The sequence below is a fragment of the Diadema setosum genome, chromosome 20, assembly GCF_964275005.1.
Source record: "Diadema setosum chromosome 20, eeDiaSeto1, whole genome shotgun sequence".
NCBI classification, from domain to species: domain Eukaryota; kingdom Metazoa; phylum Echinodermata; class Echinoidea; order Diadematoida; family Diadematidae; genus Diadema; species Diadema setosum.
Genome location: NC_092704.1, coordinates 28065108 through 28088363, shown reverse-complemented (window position 1 = coordinate 28088363; position 23256 = coordinate 28065108). Strand labels below are relative to the sequence as shown.

General features: G+C 40.3%; 1 protein-coding gene across 1 annotated transcript in view; it reads left to right on the top strand.

The window, feature by feature from the left end:
- The window catches only part of LOC140243740 (E3 ubiquitin-protein ligase HECW2-like), a 161455-nt gene that overhangs the window by 115147 nt on the left and 23052 nt on the right, over positions 1 to 23256 (top strand). The window contains exons 6-9 of the mRNA XM_072323405.1: positions 12306 to 12448; positions 14300 to 14394; positions 14795 to 16077; positions 22637 to 22835. Coding sequence (XP_072179506.1) covers positions 12306 to 12448; positions 14300 to 14394; positions 14795 to 16077; positions 22637 to 22835 — 1720 coding nt within the window. The remainder of the gene's footprint in view (positions 1 to 12305; positions 12449 to 14299; positions 14395 to 14794; positions 16078 to 22636; positions 22836 to 23256) is intronic.

Genomic DNA, 23256 nt, shown 5'->3' with positions numbered 1-23256 from the left:
GAAAATGCCTAAAAAAATGTGCTCTGTGTTCTTTGGAGTTATTTATGTGGATCTGTTGTACTCATTGCCTCATCATTTGAAATCCTTTCGCCCTTTACGGACAAATTTTGAAGCTCGGCCAATAACGATGTCAATCAAAGGTATGATGATTTTAAATTTAGCAGACATATATAGATCGATAAGCAAGGACTAATGGATATGATGTGTATAAGTTACTCAGAAGTGAAAGATCGCACTTTTAACGAGGGGTGACTGTGTTAGCGAAAGAGTTGCGACTCTGGTGTAACTGTTAACACCCCGGCTTCCACCCTGGAGTGATGGGGAGAGGGAGGAGGAAATTAATCAAACTCCATTTTGGCCCCGGCGCTTCGTTCTTAAGATCGCTATCGGTGAGAAGGCGAGGATGGATACCCCGTATCTGGTGGATGATCGAGAAGGTCACATGATTTTTAGAAGTACCTTATTTCATCTTCATTTGTACATCTCACTGATAGGTCTTTCCTCTCTCTCCCCGTCTTCTCTTTGGTTTTGTCTCTTAGTCATCTTGGCAGGAGAGAAAAATTGTTTCACATTTAGAGAGAGAAAAAAAAAAACAAACACAGATATCCCAAGAGTAATCATTTTTTTTTCTGCATAGAATTATTCATCATTTGCAATCTGCAACAACTTCTGTGAGATTGCTTGTTGAAGTAATATGGAGCTTGCTTCATGTGAAGAGCTGTGGGACATATATGCACAAGTAATGCAACTATACTTTCGGCCAATCAGATTCTGCCATTTTTCACTTACGTGTGATTCGTTATATTTGATATTAAAAATATTCAGTTGGATGGAAAATGTAAATCAGGACAACAAGAGAATGGCCTCTAGGAAGGAGAGAAGTGCGAGGAGGATGAGAATCAAAAGATGACACTTTCTTTGTTTGTTTTTTAAAGGTAGGTGAAATTTTTTGGTCATTATGCCCAGATCTTTGTTGAAGAACATCACAACGTTCGCGACACACCACCTCACTCCTTGGTAAAAGTGTATATGTGCCTCTTGTCCTCAGTTCAAAGCTTTAACCAAAAAGCAATTTGTGCTGTAATTTTGCCAGTTGCTTTGTAACCTCCCTCACCATTTTTCCGATGGGAAAATTTGATAGCGGTATTTTACGAGGCTTTCAGGGTCGACTTTGCGCTTTTCCATTTTCATTATTGCCATTTTCCAGGTATGGTGCGGCACATTTATTTGCACATATGACAGAGTAACAAGTTACTGTATGACATACAATGTACTGCGACCCCATTTTATGTAGCGGGATGTCTGTAATACTTCGCACATTGCTGGAACATTTTTTGCTCTGTCTTTTTTAAAGGGGTATGAAGATCGGAACAAACTTTGGAAATAAAGTCTGTATAGATCATTTATATCTCTCTGTCAAATTGCTGTTCGAAAATATTTCTTACTTTGTTTGGACTGTTTTTGTTTTTGTTTTTTGTTTTGTTGGAAAAAGAGTTGTCGGGCTTGAGTATGGTTGTCAGTCCTTAGATTTATGCAGGCTGTATTTTGCTGTCATCCACAGAGGAGACATCTTACTTGATCTTAATAGGGCATGGTTTTGCTTTTAATCTTCTGTTAAAGGGCTTCTTCTTTGAATACATGTATTACTGATGATCCTGTTTACTTTTGATTTGCTGATTTTTTGGTGGCATCCACCATCTCATCATGGAACTAAGTCAGGTATTGAATATGTCCCAAGCTTTTTTGTTGAGTTTATTCTACGTTATTCATTTTTTCCTCACTGCCCATCTATTCAGACACAGCTCTACTGAACCTCACCCCAATCCCCACACTACTACAACCCTTTATCAGTGCCTCCTTTACTTCGCATATTTATTTTTTCTTTCCCTGCTATCCATAATTTGTACCTTTAACAGTGTGAATGCTTCTTGAAAACTAGTCGCTACTTGCATGTATATACCTCACGACATCGGAAGCAATTTCTTCCGCGGATGACGTTGGCATCGGTCCGAGATCAAAGCCATGCCAAAGGGATGGATTTAATCACAGCTAATTGCTAACATGCGCGATGAGTATATCCGCATCCTCAAAATATCGCACATCACATCGCATCACAAAATGCTCTCGGTTTCCAACAGCGACATTCCCGCCCATATTCTCTCTTTTTGTCCGTTCTTCTTGGGGTTTTTTTTCTCTCTCTCTTGTACGACACTAGTGAGAGGACATATTTTCGATGCTCATTCTTGCCTAATTCACCTCCTTGCTTTTTTTGCCCAGTTACAATTGCACAAAGCAACACTTAGAATGTATGTGCTGTACTCCTGTACGTGCCAGCACTTCACAAGATTCATTTATTTGTTTTAATGGGTGAAGTGCAGTACCCACGTGTATGAAGAATATATTACTTCATAACATCTGAAACAAAAATACCTATTAAGAAATATCCCGTGATGATTATTATAATTGGACTGCAAAGTGCAAGCCAAACTGCAAATTGTGTGTATTATGTTTTTTCCTCTCTCTGCCATTTCTTTCTGTGATACTGACTTAAAAAAAAAAAGAAAAAGAAAAAGAAGAAATGCCATTGTGTCCTTTAAAGTGAAGTAATACCATCTGTCAACCCATACCTACAAACTTAATTGCATTTCTTCCTGTGATGTTCCTAAGGAGAGTGCCCTGTAAGCCCTCATGTCCTGCAATCTCTTACCTCCTCCCAGAGTCTCAACTCCCCCCTCCCCCTCCCCCTGCATTTCCTGTGGATAATAAGATGGAGAAATCCCCATTTTTAGGCAGCTTTCTATTGTCACTCATTTTACTCGTCCTTTCTTTTTTAAACCTCCGGGCTGATTACTCATATTTTATCAATTTCCCCCTTGAATTAGGCAACTTTTTTTTGTTGGAGTGCTGTCATTATATATCTTCAGTATCCACCCCCCCCCCCAACTGGCTGTTGTACTGTTTGATGGTATGCTTTTCAACAGCTATTGCTTGCCAATGCATTCACATCCCTAACTCAACACCCTCTTGACAAGAGCCCTTCTCCACTACCCCCACCCTCCTGCCCCCTTCCCCCCCCCCTCAATACAATATTCAATCATCACCACGATTCCATTCCCCCATTATTTTTCCTTCTCTCACATTTCTACTTCTTCAGCCTTCCTTATTTTTAATTCATCCCCCCCCCTGTTTTATTCCAACCTCCATAATCCTTGTTGATGATGGATTTCACTCGTTATTTTCATGACAAAGATGGATCAATGTATTGCTCCTTTGCAACAAGCAAAGTTTATTTTAGTAAGTCCCTTACTGTACGAATGATATTAATCTTGATCAGTTTTATCTTTATATCTTCCTCTTAGGGACTATTGCTTGAATATCTTTTTTCCCCTTTTTTTTTCTAGATATATATGGGAAGTATTCACTTGATCTTGTTGTACATACTCATTGTACTCAAAGTAATGGAGTCCCATGATCATAATGAACATGGAAAAAGGGAGCTGGAGAAAAAGAAACGAGAGAGATTTTTTTTTTTTTTTTTTTTGGGGGGGGGGGGGGGGCAAAAACTTCAATCACCACCACCGTGAATTTTCTTTATATGGACGGAACATTTCCTATTGCATTTTTCCTTGTACTGATTGACTCATTCATTCACCTGTTCTTGTCAAATTTTGTCTTTATCTCTAGTGCATGAAGATGCCCTCCCTGTCACCTCTTGCATGTCCCAGAGCTGACCTGCCTGTCAACCATTGCATCTGTCCTCACCTCTGCCTCTGTCTCTCACATCCCAGCTTTAAAATCATCTTTCAACACAGCCTATAGAGGGCGCACTGTGATTGTTTGAATCAGTGCCGTATATCAAGAGAGTCTGGCCAACTCGTAAATTGGATGCCATGTCGTTGCCCAGCGTATTACGCGTTACAGGGTTAGCGTGTAAGCTCAGACGTAGTAATGAAAACCTACCAAATAAGGGGTAGTGAACAATGGGCACTGCGTATGAGCGCACTTTGGTAAGGACATGGCTCAGCAGAGATCACAGAACCACTTTTGACCAATCACGGGCTTCAAAACTCATAAGCCTAAAACCGAGTTGGCCAGACTCTGTTTATATACGGCACTGGTTTGAATACTCTTTTGGCCTGTATGGTCTGCTCTGGTAACAGAGAATGGGGATATTATTCACCGTGGCAACGGTTTCCTCCCCAAGATTGTAATGTGTGAGATTTACCCTCCATTTCTACCAATTACCCTCCTCCGTTTGTTTCCCCACCCCCCCCCCCTCTTCCTTCAACTGAATGCCCATCAACAGCCCCCTCTTTGACAAGTCGATGATCATAGCATTAGTGTGAGGACAGGGACAGGATCAACCCTACAGAATGCAGGGTCCTCCTGGGTCCATGTAATGAACCTGTAGGGCCCATTCACACACACCAAAAATTAAAGGCTTTGTAATCTAATTTTGTTAAATCTGTTATGCAACACAATGTTGGATACTCTGAATTATCTGTGTGGACATACATGTACACACACATACACACACACACACACACACACACACACACACAAATATTAATTCTAACAAATTACCCTATTGTGATGCAAAATTCAGTTTGTGGAGCATAATGGCGACTACAGCAATATTCCTGAAAAGCTCTTTTCTTACATTTTTAAAATATCAATTTTTGTTTTTTTGTTTTTTGGGTAAACACAGTACTGATGTTCTCCCATCCTTACTACATTTGGAGCTCACACGACAGAACAGTATTTAAATCTCAAACTTTTTAACCCAGTATGGCTTTACAACAAGTGGCTCTGAAGGTCTCCGCGTGTCATCCTGGGGTGGTATTCTGTAAGCGCGATCCTTATTTCGATCCTAGGAGCGCGCGTAGGACAGAAAATAGGATACCCTTAGGACAGGCAAAATCGGTATTCTGTAAGCCTGTCCTACGCCTATCCTAGGACAGTCATTTATGAATAATGAATATTAATGAGGAAAGACAGGACACGCCCGGCGCAGTATCTATAAGCCAATCATCTGGCTAATTTTACGCAATGCGCGCTCAAGATCTACCTTGCTCAAACATGCGATTCACGCAGCCCTACTGTGCGAGGAGTTAAAAATGTATTGTCAGTCTAATTTTACAGTTAAGAATATTTCGATTATCAAAGCTTTAGCACGCACTTAGCCCACCACAATAAATGTAGACCTTACGAGTTCTATTAATTCGCATTTAAAGTTTTTGCAGAAATTAGCTCAAATTTTGAACTTTTGGAGGATGTTGGGGGTAAACTGGGATATCATCACTGCATGCCAAACTTTGCCCTTAATTCAAAGTTATTATAAAATATATAAGATTTTCTTAAATAAATATAAATAATAATAATAATAATAATAGATGCACACACAGACACACACATGTGCTCACATTATTCTATGATCGATATGCTTGTAATAATAATGTCTTGCTTATAGTTACTGATTTTCCCACTTAAACCAAACCAATGTTCCACATCTCCCAGGAAAAAAAAAAAAAAAAAAAACAATGATAACACAAATATGAGACTATAGGAATATAGCGTAGTAACCCGTTATATGGCTAGCATCAAAAGTCTTTTGGTCCGATACATGTGTGCCCCATTCTAGATATCAGAAAGTTATTCGAGAAACTTCATCAAATCACAATTTTTGTCCCACTTAATTCACCCCGCTAGCTCTCCCCTATCTTTATGGTAGTATAGACTTACATGCAGGGCAATGATAACAGAATAAATAAAGGAGATTACTGATAGTTAAACAAAGATATAAACATGGAGCTACTATAGCTCCATGATATCCTTGTATACGGGTGCTGTTCGTTATTCCGAAGGTTCGCTATTCCGAAGGTTCGTTATTCCGAAGGTTCGTTAATCCGAAACACACAAATTCTCCATACCTAGAGGTTCGTTAATCCGAAAATGAAAAAGGGTTCGTTAATCGGAATATTTGTGGCGTTATTTCGAAGATTTGTTAATTCGAAAATGAAATTTGGACTGGAAGAGCCTTCGGAATAACGAACCTTCGGAATAACGAGCTGTAACCGTATAAACACGTAAGTTCACTACATTTTGAAAAAAAAAAAATGTTAACCCATGCACATGGACTGTTAGGTCACCGGGTTTCGTCACACACTGATGTGAGCGTATGGATCGTCACTAGTACTGTACATGGCCGGCGGAACCGTGGGGGCCGTGGGGGCTCAGGCCCCCACACTTTTTGTGCACCATACAAAGAAATACATAAGGTGTCATCACTTTGGGCCCCCACAATTTTTTTAACCCGGAAGTACGTAAGTGGCACTAAATAGAAATAGATAGAGATCTTGAAGTGTGCCGAGCGCGGTAAGGTTATGTTTTTCCAATGTAGATTTTTTTTTATTCGCTTGTCAGCTGAAGAAACCCAGAAATGGAAAGGGTGAGAGGAGCTGAGGACCTTTTTTTTTTATTTCTTTTTCTTGTTAGCTCATGAAACCCGGAAGTAGGCCCCCACGCTTTTAAAAACGTTCAGTCGGCCCTGCTTTATTCTTCACGCGACCTAGAAGCACACTGCGTACGTTTCTTTTTCTTTGGTTACTAGATCTTCATAGCAACGACTTCGAGGGTCACGTAATATGGGCGGCGAAGGTAGGCTACTTGCACTGCGTCCACATGACGTTCGGGCACGCGTTGAGCATAATAATAATGATAACAACAACAATGACAATAATAATAATGATAATAATGATAATAATAATAATAATAATCATGATAATAATAATAATAATAACAATGATAATATTGATAATGATACACTAATAATTATTATCATTATTACAATATTAATTATAATTATAATAATAGCTTTTGTTGTTATTGTGTACATAATGTACTTTTTATTTATTTTGTGCCGAATAAAATGAAGTGTGAATTGAATTGAAAATGGCGAACAACAAACAAATAAACACATACCAGCTAGATAAAGTATACAACTGTTTCGAACATTATAGACTGCAGTTTTAGAATCCTCAGTATGAGAGGAACAGATAACTCTGTTATACGATTCATGTATTTATTTTCTTGTTCATGAACATACAAAATAAGAGACAGTGGGTCGTCAGTAGGCCTATATACGCAACAGCCCGGCATAATCGCCAGAGAAAGATTGCCTAGAGGCTATCCTTATTTTTGCTCCTTAACTTGATCCTACTTGTGCTTACAGAATACCACTTATCTTAAGATCTCATTAACATCTAATTACATCTAATTAACATATCAAGTTACGCCCCTATCCTAAACTGGGAGAGAAATAAGGATCCCTGACGTCACTATCCTATTTCTCCTCCTACGCGCGGTGTTACAGAATACCAATCGCGTATTTAGGAGCGAGAGCTGTCCTAGGATCCTTACAGAATACCACCCCTGTTACCCGCAATTCACCACGCAAGAGCGCTCCGACGCGGACAGTCATTCATTCCTCCGTTGAACGGAGAGGCCGACCCGCATGTTAATTGCTCAATCCGCACCTCAGAGAAAAGGGGTTCAAAATAGACGAGCGGAGGCCATGATAGACAGCGCGAGGCCTTCAGCGCTCCCCATCCATCACTCCCCTCTCATTCGAACACCACGCTCCCGTTGCGGTAGATCAAAGTTTGAGCGTTGGTGAGCTAGAACTTTCAGCCAATCGTGAAAGAGATAGATTCAGTCTTTCCAACTGCAGTGGTAAAAATGTTGGTCTTGAATGCATGGCAGGTGCTTAATTGACTTCATTTTAACAAAATATTCATAAATCTTACATGAAGTAGATCATATTCTTGGGAAAAAAAAAGATATCAGTGAATTTTGTCTTTATCTCTTGTGCAGATGGATCACTTCTTAAATCATTATTGCTTTAAGTAATTTTTGTTTTCTCCCAAATGTGGCAAGAAAGAGTAAAGGTTTATATAAGCACAATGAGTAAGCCGATTAACGAAGATCTATATTCTACCTGCTGTACAATGTATTACTGGCAAAACAAATTATGTCAAGAAATTTTATCACACATCTGTGGGGAACTTCAGAATCCCGTAAAATAGAGTTCTCTTCCTTAATACAGTAGCAAATTGTGTGTTCCTGTCTTCTGTGTGTCCTGTGGAAGTCAACAAGGAACATCGAGTGGGGGAAAAAAAAAAATTCGGACAGATACAACAGGAAAAAATTACTCAAGATTGATTGACTCATCAGCTTTTCCCCTCCCTATCCGCAAAAGGAGGGAAGAAAAAAAATCTGTAAAAATCTGAGTGAATAAACTCCTCTTCATGGAAGTAATGTTGGCACACGATATTAACCAACAGAGACACAGGAAGACTGATGAGATGTAGACCGTTTTCACACGGGTCACAAAACGCAGTTGCAACGCTGAATTACAATAATACGATTGCAATTACAATTAGAATTGTCGTCCACGCACATGACCAAGGAAGGCTTCACAGATTCTGTGGTTTTGAATTTCTGAGCAAGGAGAGGAGGTGTGTTTTTTTTCCAAGTTCCCATCTGTCGCTCTTGAGCTGTAATTAAGGAGCATGATTTTTTTTTTGCAGTCGTGGTTGAAAGATCACCGTATAAAAGCTCTGCCCCCAAAATATGATTTCGAGGTCAATCCATACACATGACTACTGTATACGCCATATATTTCGCGATTCTGGAATTCCTGACGATTTCGCAAGTGGTTAAATTCGTGACTCTGGAGTCTTGCACTGAACGGAGAAATGTACACGTGTATGTCACATCCACATCGGGATCGGAGTCAATATTTTCGCGTGTTTTTAATTTCGCGAATAGCACCCGACTTGCAAAATTCGCGAAAATAAAAACCTTGCGAAATTCGTGAAAGTAAAAACCTCACAAAATATTCGGCGTATACAGTATTTCGTTCCATAATTCTCAGGATTTGTCACTGAAAAACACTTCTGGACCATCATTTGAATTACAAATTGAATTACGATTCAAATCACCCTCCGCGCTTCCAGTGTGCATACGCCATTTGAATTATGAGTGCATACGCCATTTGAGTTATGTGTGCATTGTGTGCGTACATCATTTGAGTTACGATTCTAGTGATGCTTCACTAGAATTGTGATTCAAATTACTCACTCTTGGTACTTGTGAAAACGACCATAGAGAGCATGACGACATTGATTAAATGAGTAAACTTAAGTATGAACTAGATTATTGAGTCATATTTGCGATAATTTCCACACTTTCTACCAGTCCAAGAGTGCATCCCTCAAGTTCTTGCTTTGTGAGAGATACTGTAAAACCAAGAAATGTTCATGTGCATTTTAATGCTTGAAGATGTCTAGAGAGCCAGGATTGGCAAAATAAAAGTATGCGTGAAAGTTCTTGTCTACACTATGTATGAATTGAATGCCAGCTGTAATTCGCAACAATTTCATGCCGCGAAAAAGGTCATCAGCCCCAATTTGCAAAAGTTTCATGCAGCCAAAAAAATCTTGCTTTACAGTTATTTGGAATGATAGAGATTACAACCTTCAAATTCTTCTTCTAACACTCCCTCTCTAACACACACACACACACACACACGCACACACACACACACGACACAAAAATGCATGTTTTTCTGCAGCTCTGTTCAATGTCTTGATCTCCTTTTCTTTTCTTTTTTTTCTCTCTCTCTACTTGAGAGTGCTCAAGGCTCTGCTAACTACTTTCAGGTGCCGTGTGGATGTTTTCTATTTCCCTGCTGATGTAATTGTATCCTCCAGGGTGGGGGAGTAGGTTGGGGGGGGGGGGAGGGAGGGAGGGAGGTAAGATTTTCTTGGGGTGGGGGAAGGGTGTAGGGATAGGGACAGAAATATCTTCTTCTGGTCCTGATTGAAGACGGAAGATGTCTTTTGAGGGGAGAAATTGATGACAAGATTTGAGCTGGCTCGGTACACTGGTAAACATGGGATTGGGTTTAGGTTGTGCTCCCTCTGCAAATGATGCGGTCCTTTCCAAGCAAATTGTGATGCTCACAACTATCCCATGTGAGCTCATAAGGGGCTTGGGCAAAGGCTCATGCTCACGAAAGACTACACCAAGTTGTTGTTTGGGGGGGGGGGGGGACTTGTGAAGTTTGCTCACTTTTGAATATCTTGCTCTTGACAGAAATTGTACCTGTACCTGAATTATCAATTAATTAATGAATTTATTGATTTGCTTTTACTTTTTTCATCAGGGATAGACAGGTGATCTTTGTGATTTTAATATTTTTCCTTTGGTTTAGGCAACATTGTTTCAAAGCTCTGTAGTTCAAATATTTGGGGCATCTGTAAGCACAGGTTGCTTTAAGTTCTTGTCCCCTCTCACAACATGAACATGCACAATGTTGGAAGGCAGATATACTGTGTTCTGTGTGGTAGTGAGTCGCTGCGTCATTGTGGCATACCATACATTGTGTGTCTCACCCAAGCAACTGTCTCTTACTCCTGGCCTCGGCTTGGTTTGCGGAGGCGGTATGATCAGGAATATGCTGGCTCTGTCATGTTTGGCAGTTTGCAAGCCACATGCTATGGCAACTGAAATGCACATCAGGTGATTTTTTTTTTTTTTTTTAATTTGAGGTCGTTCAACTCTTTCTGGACTACTGTCCCAAAAGGCCCTTATTGTTCTGTACAAACAACATGCCCCCCCCCCCCCCCAAATGGCAGATTTATATCCAATTAATTAATGGCAAAATTTTAGTTAAGGTCTTATTTATTTTTGTTTTAAGGGAGGTTGTTGAACTGTTTCTTTCCATTTGTTTCTTCACATTTGCTGCTCCTAAATGTAGTCTTTTGCTTGGACCATGGCCCATACATTTGGTCTTCTAATGTGTGTGTGTGTGTGTGTGTGTGTGTGTGTGTTTGTGTGTGTTTAATGTCACAGAATTTATGACAGTCTAAATCTATTGAATGAATTCAGTATGTCAGATTAACAAACAGGTAGGGGTACTGTATTTTTTTCTGTCTGTTTCTTTTTGTAGACCTATTTCTCCCTGTATAAATATGCATACATGGCCTGTGTGTGTATGTATGTATGTATATATGTGTTTGTGTATGTACATATACAATTACACTGTAATACCATAATTGCATCTCTCCTTTACTGTAGTTTCACATTTCATTTTTTAAAGGGATAGATAGATGACTGGATAGATAGGTAGAGAGATAGAAATAATCATGCATACATCACATACAGAGTACATTCATACACATGTACAATGTAAATGCTATTCCATTTTGTGTACTGTTAGAATTTTGTCACAGAAGAGTATACACCACAGGGAAGGTACAGTACAGAAGCATGATGTTATATCCGGCCTATTGCAGTGCATTGCGTAACATCCCTACCTGGATTTTACGTTGTGTCTATGAATAGATATGGTGTCAACTGTAGAGCCTTGCTTGACAAGTTTTGCCTACAATTCCCTCCCCCATCAAAAAAAAAGAAGAAAAAATAGAAAAAGAAGAGGATAAAGAACATTAGGGAGGAAAGGAACAGAAAAAAAAAAAATCTTGGCACGATAAGGGATGGTGTCCGAGAAAGAAAAGAAACAAACAAAACAAGCAAAATCCTGTTGATGCCTAATCGTGAACAAGCTAATTTTTGCTTCCGATGGAGAGAGAAGTGCGTTTCTATCACTTTGCTTGTCAATCTTTTCCTCCGTCTTACTCTCATTTTTTTTTTCTCGACATCCTTGTTGCAGTGACTGTAGTCATTTCTCAAATGGGGATATGATTAGTGATGTGTCGGAGGCATAGGAACCTGTAGAACCTTTTTTTGAAAAAATCATTTATTATGGGGGGGGGGGATGAGGTGTTGGTTGGGGGAGATGGGTGAGCAATTCGACAGCATGCCACTTCAGGAAACATTTGATGATGAGTTTCATTTGGCAGCAAACTATCGAGGGAAGACAATGCTGGATGATATTGCGAAGTCTGTTCTGTCGTAGATGCTCATCTCATTCTTGTCTCTCGCATGTTGAGTTCTATCAGTGGCTGACAATCCCCAATGCTAGATGAATACTGTAATGTCACTGATGGAGAGGTGGGTAGAATTGTTCTGGTTAGGATAGAGATCTTGTTTTTGTTACTTTAAGAAGTGGTTCATCCTAAAAATAGCATATATTTCTGCAGAGTAATTCATAATCTATGTGCTGAAAAGTGTACTTGGTCATACATTTGCTTTTTCATTCAGGTGCTCAATATTTTTTCTTGTTTTCTTGAAGTATTATCATAAAAGTATCCTATTTCCTCTTGACCTTTGACCTCCAGGAGTTCACCTTCACTGTGACCCGTACCGACGTGCTGGAGCTTGAGGTCAAGGACAAGTTCAACCGGAGTCATCCGGTCATCAGCCGCTTCTTGGGCAAGCTTTCTATTCCGGTTCAGAGGCTAGTCGAAAAGGTGGCGCTGGGGTAAGAATCAATTTTATAGTTTGTTTCAGTGCAGGGAATAATTTTCCTGGTATTGCATAGCAATTTGCTATGCATTTTGGTATGACTGCTATACAAAATGTAATTTGCATAGCAGTTTCATTACATACACTTGTATACCATTTTGTTGAAAATGTATGTCCATTGACAAAAATTGCTATTCAATTTAGAGAGGGAAAATTATTCCCTGCAGTGGCTCAAATTTTCATAGCTTACCCACAGTTCATGGGTGCAACAATGGCAAAAAAATCCTCTTTCAATATTTTTCTTTCAAGCATGCACCTCTGCTGTTACAAATAGGAAATTTGCTTTTTAATTTGATTTATCATGGAGAGTGTATCGTAATGCTTTAGGAATTCCTGGATTAATACGTGCAGGATGACAAATAGCACAATATCAACTATGTCAATGCTGAAGACTGCCCACTCTGTTGTGGTTAACCCTTGCTTGATTGATGCCCAGTGTTAGTGCATTGAACCCCATGCTTTCCTTTAGTTGGAGACAGGTTTGGGGGGATTGGGTAGGGTAAAAAAAATCAGCTGTGTCCCGAGCTCGGTGCACACCTGTAGCTCGGCTTTCTACGAGGATGCCAGCTACTTTACGTCCAAACGTCTCTCATCTTGCGGCGGAAGAAGCCACTTTCCCTGACACGATGGCTGGGGGATTCTTGGAAAAAAGAAAAAAAAAAGCAAACATCTCTAATAGATCTGGGTAACTCTGACTCAGACCAATTAGGGAACAATCGTTTTTGGCTGACAGGAACCGACATACCTAGAGATGAGAAAAGACAGCGAGAGGAGAACATAGCGAGAAGAGAGCAGAGAGTTTAAAGACCCAGAGGCGTAGGGAATCATGGGTGGCCCGATTCATTCGCTGCCCACCGGGGTACATTCGCAAAACCGCAAAGAGCACCATGTGCTCATCGGTAACCGTCGACTGCAGACGAGATTCTTCAGCTGTGCGTGTGTACTACTTGCATAGAGATTAGTGATAAAACTGTACGCAATTCGTTACGGTTCTCGAATGTATGTGCGAGCGGGGCCAGCCTTCCTACTCTATGGTATATCCCCACACTACCAGGCTTTTGGATGATATCTTTACACTGTGCTTTATCAAAGAGATTGCTATGCCCCCCCCCCCCCCCCCCCAAGATGGAATCTTCCCAAGTGGTGTTTTTTTTATTTTTTATTTTTTTATTGATAGTGACATTTGGGATGTTATCTTATATAGGAAAGTAGCAAAGATTTATAATTTTTTGAAGGAGAGAGAGAAGGAGAGATAGTTCGGAGAGAGTGTGCATGGAGATTTAGGAACAACACTCAGTTCATATACCAGAACATGATAATACCTACACAAATCCTATATAAATTTCTTTTTGTTCTCTTTACAATAGTGTCTTCATGCAGAATGGGTAGAGGCAAATCTGATTGTGCATCCCCAATTTTTGAATTCAAACATTTTTGCTCTATGTGTATTCAGTGTGCAAGACCTGCCATGTCTTGCATTATTACACACTGTAGAAATTCTGCAAATTACAATGCTGATGTTTAGCTATTGATATCCCCCCTTATTACAGAATTATGATGTATATTTTCTCAAATGTATTAAAATCTGTTTAATTTTATGTTAAAGTCATATTTTATTTTATCCCTGTGATGCTTGATCCAACTACTCACGAATCTTTTTATAGATCAAGATCTACGGAATGTTATGCTTACAATTTATATGACATTATTCAGTAATATAAACATTTAATGATTATCGATGTATATATCCATGTCTTCTTTATTCCTATATATTTATTTTGTTCTTCTTCTGCTGTTTTGGGTTTAGAGAGCATACAGTTACCTACAGCCTGAACAAAAGGCACCCTTCTGATCACGTCAGTGGTTACCTCACCTTCACAGTCAACATGGAGGAAGTCCTTGGTAAGTCTTTTCAGTTTGGTCTTTGAAGATGTCTTCTTCTCTTCTCATATCAGGACAGATCTGCCCATTATCAGCCTCGGAAATGTTTGATCTTCAATTTTACTATGGATTTTGCCGCTTTTTTTCATTATGAAGAACATAGAATTTGTCAAATTTCATCTGTTACACTGATTGCTTGCCTCAACATTTATATAACTTTGAAAAGCCTGGTCAGCTGAAGCAAGAGCTTAAACGTGTTTTGTTTTGTTTGTTGTGCAATAGCTCTTTATGGATGGAACATTTTTGCAAAGAAAACATGTCATGATTTTTGGAATGGGCGTGGTCATGATGGTCATTCTTTTTAAGTTATTTTCACTTCTTTATTCACAGTGTACAATTTTTCATATTTATCCCCCTCCAGATGACCCACTGCCAAATGGCGATGCGTTCTCACCACCAGAGTTCATTGATATGACGAGATCGGCGTCCTATCCGATGTCGCTGAACGCACCCAACGATGTGTCCATCGAGTCCTCCCCAAGACACTCGGTCATCTCGGAGGAAATGGAGAATGCCCACAATTCTGTGGCCCGCACGGCGTCTGCCCCCAGTGAGACGGTAAACCACCGGTCTGAGCCGAGGGCGGTGCAAGGACCACCGCTGGAACCGCCAACCCCAACCGACATGAACACTGTTGCCCCGATCACCGACGAGGAGTGGTCACAGGCCACCCAAGATATGTCCGGACAATCGCTGTCGCAGGTGGAAAGCATCTCATGTCATTTCTCCCTGCAGGAAGGTGGTAGGGATGGAACGCGTCAACAGCCTTCCAGCGGAAGCTCCCGTGGTCAGAGTATAAATAGACCACTTCGGATAGATATACCAGGGGTACAGAGCGCACCCTCCATGTCAACCAGCATCGGCACCCAAATGACGCCTTCACCAACCGCGAGACCACTCGGTGGTGGCATTGTGCAAGACGGAGATGTAATCAGGACTATATCTGTGGAGGAACAAGAGTGCAGTGTGGACACTACTGTGTCCCCTGGTGTCAGCATCACGCCTCCAGCGGAGAGTGCGCCGGGTTCCTCCGGCCGTTCCACCAGCAGCCCAATGACTGTCGGTAGGCGGAGGTCCACCAACGATGAGGAGCAGGCGAGACCACACCTCAGTCTCAGCCCCAGGTCGTCGCTGCCCTCGAGTCTGTCTCGCTCGCCGGAGGGCCGGCACCGTGCCTTGAGCGACATCCTTCTCAAGCAGGAGATCGACGCCGAGGTCCAGCGATTGCGCAACCGCTCCTCCAACTCCCTGTCGGAGACGTCCCCGTCGACGTCGTCGCCGAGCAACAACAACTCGCCCAGTGTCCCGTTCTCCAGTCAGTCAATCCGGGCAGGAACCTCAAAAGCCGAGGGAAGTGATGGGTCTCCCACCCAAGTCGCACCCGCAGTGTCGGAGGACGTCGTGGATGGACGCGACCGGTTGGCGCCCAAAGAACAGGACTCAATAGACTCTCTCGATGAGGGCACGGCAGTGGTGTCGGAAACGAGGAATAACAATAACAGTCTGTCCCAGGCAGCGAGTGACAGTATGATAGCAGCATCAGTCGATGTTATGAACTCGGTGAGGAACGAGAGCAGTGGAGAAGGTAGTGGATCTCCCTCACATGGACAAGGCATCAATGGGGAACACACAGCTGAGTTAGAGGTAAGTTTGTCAGAGTGCTCTTGCATCTATCCATCCTATTTATGTCTTCATATTTTGTTCATGAGTCATGAGTCTTGCAATTCTGTTTTAGCATTTTTTTTTTTCAAAATATTTTCTCACACCCATCCTCCAATAAGACACCACAATTTGTACTCTTTTGTCTTTAAAGAGGAAAGCTGATACCCGATCTGTTAAAATGTACAGTTTCAACCACTCCACTGATATTAACCCATTGGAGACCAGTCCTGAGTATATTTGGACAGGTGTCTTGGGTGAAGTGCCTGTTATAAGCAGGGGAGGGAGGTTGATTCTAGCCAGTATTCATGGTGTATCACAGCGTGAAAATGTTGCCTGCTAGAATTAGCATAGTCAAAGTTATGTTCTTAAATCATGTTCCGAGAAGTGACAGTCTTTAAGCCATCCACCTATTCATTGAGCAGTCAATAGTCTGAACGTCTTTTTAATAAAGACACATGCTTTGCTGTTGTAAGTTTGGTCTTGTGCAACATCCGCTGGCAAACGGATCCTTCTCGCATTGCCAAAGGTGCGATTAGATATCCATCGGGCATCTCCGCTGACCCTTCCGTGACCTTCCGACTCTGGCAGACGACGTGACGAATCAATCGTAGCAGGAGACGCACTCCCACCCTTTCAAACCTTTCCCCAAGTGGCAATGCAACACTGCACAGCGCCATCAGGGGTTACTTGACAAAGTGAATATGTGGAACAAGGGTCGTGCAATGTGCCCTGTCATTGCATCTGTCTTTTTTGTTGGGGTGGGGGAGGCATCAGCTTGGGAATGGATTGCGCAACAAGGAAACAGGATGGGCATGACTGTCAGGCAGTTTGAACAGACACTAGATTGAAGCATTGAGCATTCATCTAGCCAGTTGCGAAGGTAATGTTGCTTTTACTATTTTGGCAAATTTGTTAGCTAGTGTGATAGGTTTAATAGATGGGGGTTAAAGGGCATAGTTGGGTGTTATGTTTTTTTTTTTTTTAGCACAGTTATAGGAGTTATGTAGAACGGTCTCAAGTGCTCTTGGAAAGGCCACAGTTTGACAGGTGATAAATAGGGATAAGAGGGATTAGTTAATCTCTACCCATCAAGAATTAGTTTTGAGATATCTTTGCTAATCTGTGAAGACAGCACAGTAAGTGTTAAGTAGCGTCTGCAGTGTGTGTTGCTATCAGATGATATTATTTTGTCTTGCTCTGTTATACTGTAACTCTGCCTCCCCAAATCAGTAATACTTTGAAAATACAAGTGATATAAATAGAGTTTTGTTTAAGTGGGCATGTGAAAGGAAAAATCTGAGATGAGATGTTGGGTTTCAAAATAAAAGAGTTGTATGATTCTGTGTGAGGTGATGGGTCCAGAAAATATTTTGTGCATTTCCCAGGCTGCTTTCAGAGCCGTAGTCAAAATACCCATGATCAAGCATGAGAACTTCGCAAGGTAAACTGATAACTTTAAATATTCTAGGACCACAATTACGTTCTATATAGTATGCCATACTGTATAAGCCGTTATTCACAGCAATTTTTATCATTTGAAGTGTTTGAGAAATGAATGATATTTGCGATATTAACAACTTGCCAATTACTGCCTTCCGTATTAGTAACTGAATTTACCACTGTATTGTATCTTCTCTTGGTGGGATATTCCTAAGTACATTCTTGAAAACAAGAAGAAAAAGTTAGGGAAAAGAGAAAGAAAAAAAAAAAGGGAAAAAGAAGAGAATGAAGATTAGGAAGAAGAAGAAGAAGAAGAAGAAAATGAAGAAGAAGGAGAAGAAGAAGAAGAAGAAGAAAAAGAAGAAAGAGGAAAATAAAAGAGGACAGGAAAAAGAAAAGATGATAATGAGGAAGAAGAAAAGAGAGAAAGAGAAGGAATATATTGATGTTGAAGAAGAAGAGGGAGAAAGAAGGGAAAAAGGATGAAGAAAAAAAAAGAAAAACTATCTGTGTGAAAAGAAGAGGAATGTCACAAAAATAGTGCAATTTTGATTATTTTAAGATACCTGATAAAGTAGACAATTCTTCTTGTCTGTAGCAGACATACAATACTATACAATGCAAGTACCAATTCCATATTGTGCGTGAGCACTGCATTTGCTCAGCTCACGTATGAAGTGCACTCTGCAGTTTCTGTCTATGTGATTTGTAAACAAAATGTAGATATTTGAGGATGCAGACAAGATTGTGTATTGTAAAGTGGAATCTCTCAAAGCAGAGAGTACTATAAAAAGAACCTGAGGTATACATTGTATCTCTTTAGTGCAACTGCTTGTGTATGCAGCGCCATGACTGGCCGTGCACTTGCACTTCCGTTCGTCCTCGAACTCCGCACTGCTGAGGCGGCGGAAGTAGCCTTTATTCAATCTCGGTGCGCTGCCAAATGCTGAGTTACTTTAGTCATATGTACTTGTACAATGCATATTTGACATAAATCATATTTTGTATTGAAGAAGAGTTGCTTCTCTTTTGCTCTCTTTTTTTTTTGGGGGGGGATATTGAGTTATAGGTATCACATAAAGCTTAATCTTGTCTACATTGTGGTGTCAATATTAAATTATTTTCATTTTCAGTAAAATATTAAAAATCAAAACCATAAGGGCACTGTGTCACCCGATATTTGGAACAATATATCTACCCACGTTTGATTAAGTGTACTGTTTATTTCATGAAAATTGATTGTTTCTGTGATAGTTAGAGTTCACTGTTACTGATTCGATTGCAACGTCTATCCATGGAGGCATCAAATGAAACAAATAGAATATATTGTAGAAGTCTTATTCCGATTGCACATAAAATGAGAAAATTGTTGGATTCCATAGTTTCACGTGATACAACAGAAGAGTAATGAATATCTGTATATACCACATGTATGCAAACCAGATGAAACTATGCTATCACCTTTCAAGTCTGCCATGACCTGATATACAAAGTGTATTACACAAATGTTTGTCTTTATTCAGGGGTGTGGACAATAACCACTCATGTAGTCTGTTTTTAGAGTGAATTATAAGGATCAGATTGAGAATGTTGCTGGTTCAATCTTTGTTGAATGGGTCATCAAATAAATGTATTTTAATTTTGCAAATTTCTCAAGAGCCAAGATTTACAAAATTTAAATGCATGCAAATGTTTTCATCTACACAGTTCCTATGCATTGGATGCCAGTGGCACTTTGCGAAAATTTCTTTGACGCAAAAAAAGGTCATCAGCTCCAAATTGTAAAAATTTCATGCCGTGAATATTTCATGCTTTACAGCAACCAGAAGAAAAAATGTTGAATAGTTTGAGCAGCACCCACCCATAGTAAAGAGAGCTATTTTCTTTCCTCTTTCTGTAGTTATGTCGTGTTTTAGCTGGACCACATGAAAACAAAAAAGTACAACTGGGAAAGAGGGTCTGCTTATCAGTAAGACTACATTGTACTTTTAAATGACATTGGACAAATTCACTCTCAGAAACAATGCATCATTAAGTGTTTGAAGGAAGTCGCCTGCCTTTTGAGGGAAAGAAGTGCAGAGATTAATCCAAGCGTTGAAACTGGCCTGACCGCTTTAGTTGGTTGATCAAATCCATAACAATTACTGGTGTCACAGAGCACTCACACGTCTTGTATTGATACTCTGTCTGTATACCTTGCACTGCACATCCCACATTCCTTTTAAAGCTTCTTTGTTTTTACAGTCTTAAAGGCAAAGAAAGAATAGAAACAGTCCCAAAGAATGCTTAATTCCCTAAAGTTTTTAAACGTTATCTGCAGAGCTCCTGACCCAAACCCTCTCATGTGTAACCATCACTTTCCATTTTACGTCAGGCACTGAGTGAGTCTCAAGCACGAAGGCTGCTGGTGTTTGTTTGTTTGTTTTTTCCTGAAGGGATGTTTCTTCAAATAGACATTACACCAACTTTATGTCACTATTTGAATTCTTAATTTGTGTTAAGTGTGACCCGTTACTACAAAAGCCTACAATGAATTTGCTGAGCATCCATTTTCTGAATGCAGGATCATAAGATTCTCCAGTGTAAAGGCTTTCTAATATCTTACTATTTGACCCATGCTCTAGAGGTAGCAATAACAAACACTACAATAAATAATTTAAATGCAATGAAGCAACACAAAACACACAAAAAGACTACCGTACCACAAAAATGCTATGAAAGCCAGCCTCCAGATAAAGGTGTTTTTGAGAAAATCAGATTTGAACTTTTTATGCCATCACCAGACATGGTTATTGTGACATGACATAAAAATACAGTGAAAACAAAATTGAGACAGAAAAGTTTTTAATGGCCAAGTATTCATAGAGTTTTAAGATGAAACATGATGAGGTAAAATATAAACCATTGGTGATATTTGAAGAAATGCCACATTTCTTAGAAGACAGTATTTTGCCAATCTTATCAAAATGTATACTTTCAGGATTTTAAGTTACTGATTGCTATCAGTTACATGTATCTGTGAGAAAGGTGACACATTAAAACATTTTTGATTTTTGTATAATTTCAGGTAAACATTTATATTGTTTGCCATATTTCTTCTTATTTCATTGTGTCAACTTTAAAGCATAAAGTAGAACTACCAGCCATGCAATGCAGAATGACTATAGTTGCAGAGACCGTAATAGTGTGGTGTCGATGCCTTTCCGGTAATGTAGACTTTACACTGAACAGCTGGCAGAAATGGGATACATTTTATTCCAGGATACTTTCACAATAACAGTGACTACACAGAGGGGAAGAAAGGTCGTGCCCGAGGTCTTCTTGGTACGTCCTTATAGCGACTGGAATGTGTCGGACATATGACTCTATTGTTGTGTGTACGTACCTCGGACCAGATCACGTTGAGTCCTGTGTGCGGCGCCGATCTGCGTGCAGAGTCACGAGTTTTCAAACCGCAGTGTGTCTTGCCATCTGCTCATTGTAAATCCATTTCAGAGATGTGTTGTTGTTGTTTCTTTCTTTCCCATCGAGTCCAAGAAAAAGATATTTCTGTGGTTTTGGCCCTGTGTCTATTCATGATATATATACTCTTCGCAGTTAGTGTTTTGTAATGTAGTGTGAAAGCTTTCATTTCAGCCATTCTTGTGTTAATTTGTAATTGTTTGTTTCAGTTGTGGAATTCACAAAGCCTCTTAATCACAAAATCTATGAATGATTTGTATCTGAAAATTGGCAACACATTTGTAGAAGATTAGTGTTCCTGTTTTATTCACACAAGTTGGGCTGTTTTGTAAATTCCCTTCTAATTTCGTGCAGTGTATAAAATGAATGTGGCCAGCACCCAGATATTGGTAGTCTTTCTTCAGTGTGAGCTGTTTGGTAGTAAATAATCAAAGGTGCCTATTCAATGGTGAAAAAAGTGATAATTCTGCAGCAGATTTCCCACTTGCCTTGAATACCAGTTTGTGCATTATTATCATATTGTGCAAGTTTTTAAAGCCATCTGATGACTTTTACTGATTAGGCCTACTCCTTGAAGTACAATAGTTACGAGCCTAATGATCAATGTAAATGTACACCTAGAGTTCATGACTGTTGTTAAAAAGAAAAAGAGGAAAATGTGCCCCAAAACACCTAATAGCTGAACTTATCAAATTTAAGCTTTTTCATTAGTATTAAATCCATCCAAACTTGACCTGGTTGTAAAGTTAGTTGACCCACTCGAGGGTAGCAATGTGCCTCACAGTTCAACAGGAAGACCATAATGACACAATGGGGATTAGGGGATTAAGGTATAATCTCTTTTAATCGAGAGAGGATAAATTCATCATTATGTATGACCAGTGATGTGTCCAAAATTTGAAAGTCAAAACATTGGTCCTAAGGCAGTGGATGCTTCTCTTGACATACTCTAAAGCTTGATTTTGGACTGCAGCTCATTTGTGCACAGTGTATATCAGTGTATATCATAAAAATGTGACATTGCATGTGATACAAAATATGTTTGTCATAGCTATTGCATTGTATCTAATTACAGAGATGCCAAGTCTTACTGCTTCTGCACTAAGCTTTGTGAGAACTTCAATATCTCTTCATATAGTTGTATATGGCCAGAGACTATGATTATAGAGAATATAAAACACTCTCTGATTTTAATAGGAATTAGCACAGTGTGTAATTTTCCCCACTGAGATGCGTATAACATAGAAGTCTTCCTGATTGCTGTTTTTATTCTCTGTGATTTTGATGAGTACATATTGGTTACTGTAACTGTGCCATGTAGGACATATCACATTTAAGCAGAAGGGTAATGTCTGATAGAGGTAAACTACTGTACACTGAGCATGACTCACTGCCCAGCCATATCAGCTGTTATTTTCTTATTACCATTACATCATCTCCAGATTGTTTTTATCTGCCTGTAGGCCAGGCCTAACCCTTTGTGCGAGCCAGGAATGTGCTCCGTGCCACAATGCCCATCTTGAAATGTCACACTGAACTCGTCTTCTGACTCTCTGTCTCCTTCTTCCACCCTCTCCCCCCCCCCCCCCCCCCGACTGCTCCCACCCCCCTCCTCCCCATCTGTCTTGACCTCCCCCAGGATACAAGTACAGTTGCCAGGGCATCATCGTCATCATCATCATCGGCCAGAAACGGGGAGGAGGATGTTGTCCCGCCTATGGGCAAGCAGAGCTCGGCTCCAGCACCCGGCGGCAGGACACGCAGGAGGTCCAGCCATCGGAACAGCGCCGTGTGGCAGCGACGACAGGGTCTTCGGGCGGCAGCGGCCGGACTACATGGTGGGTATAATCGAGATAAATATGAAAATATGATTATGGGATCAGTTGCAGTGTGGTTAGATATGGTGTTGGTAATAATGCTGTCTATGATGGCGATTGTGGTGGTTGAGATTATGCAACAATGGTTGTGGTTGTCGTGATGGTGGTTGTTGAGCTTATAGAAAAGATAATGGTTGTGGTTGTGGAAGAGGGGAAAGTGATGATGCGATCAGTTGCAGTGTGGTTGGAGATTGTGGTGGTAGTAATGCTGTCTACGATTGCTATTGTGATGGTTGAGATTGCGACGATGGTGGTAGTTGTGGTGGTGGTTGAGTTTTTGGAAAAGAGAATAGTTGTGGTATAGTGGTTGATGTGGTAGTGAGAATGGCAACTTTTGTGGTAGTGGTTGTGAAGATGGTAGTTGCAGTAAGAGAGGTGGTAG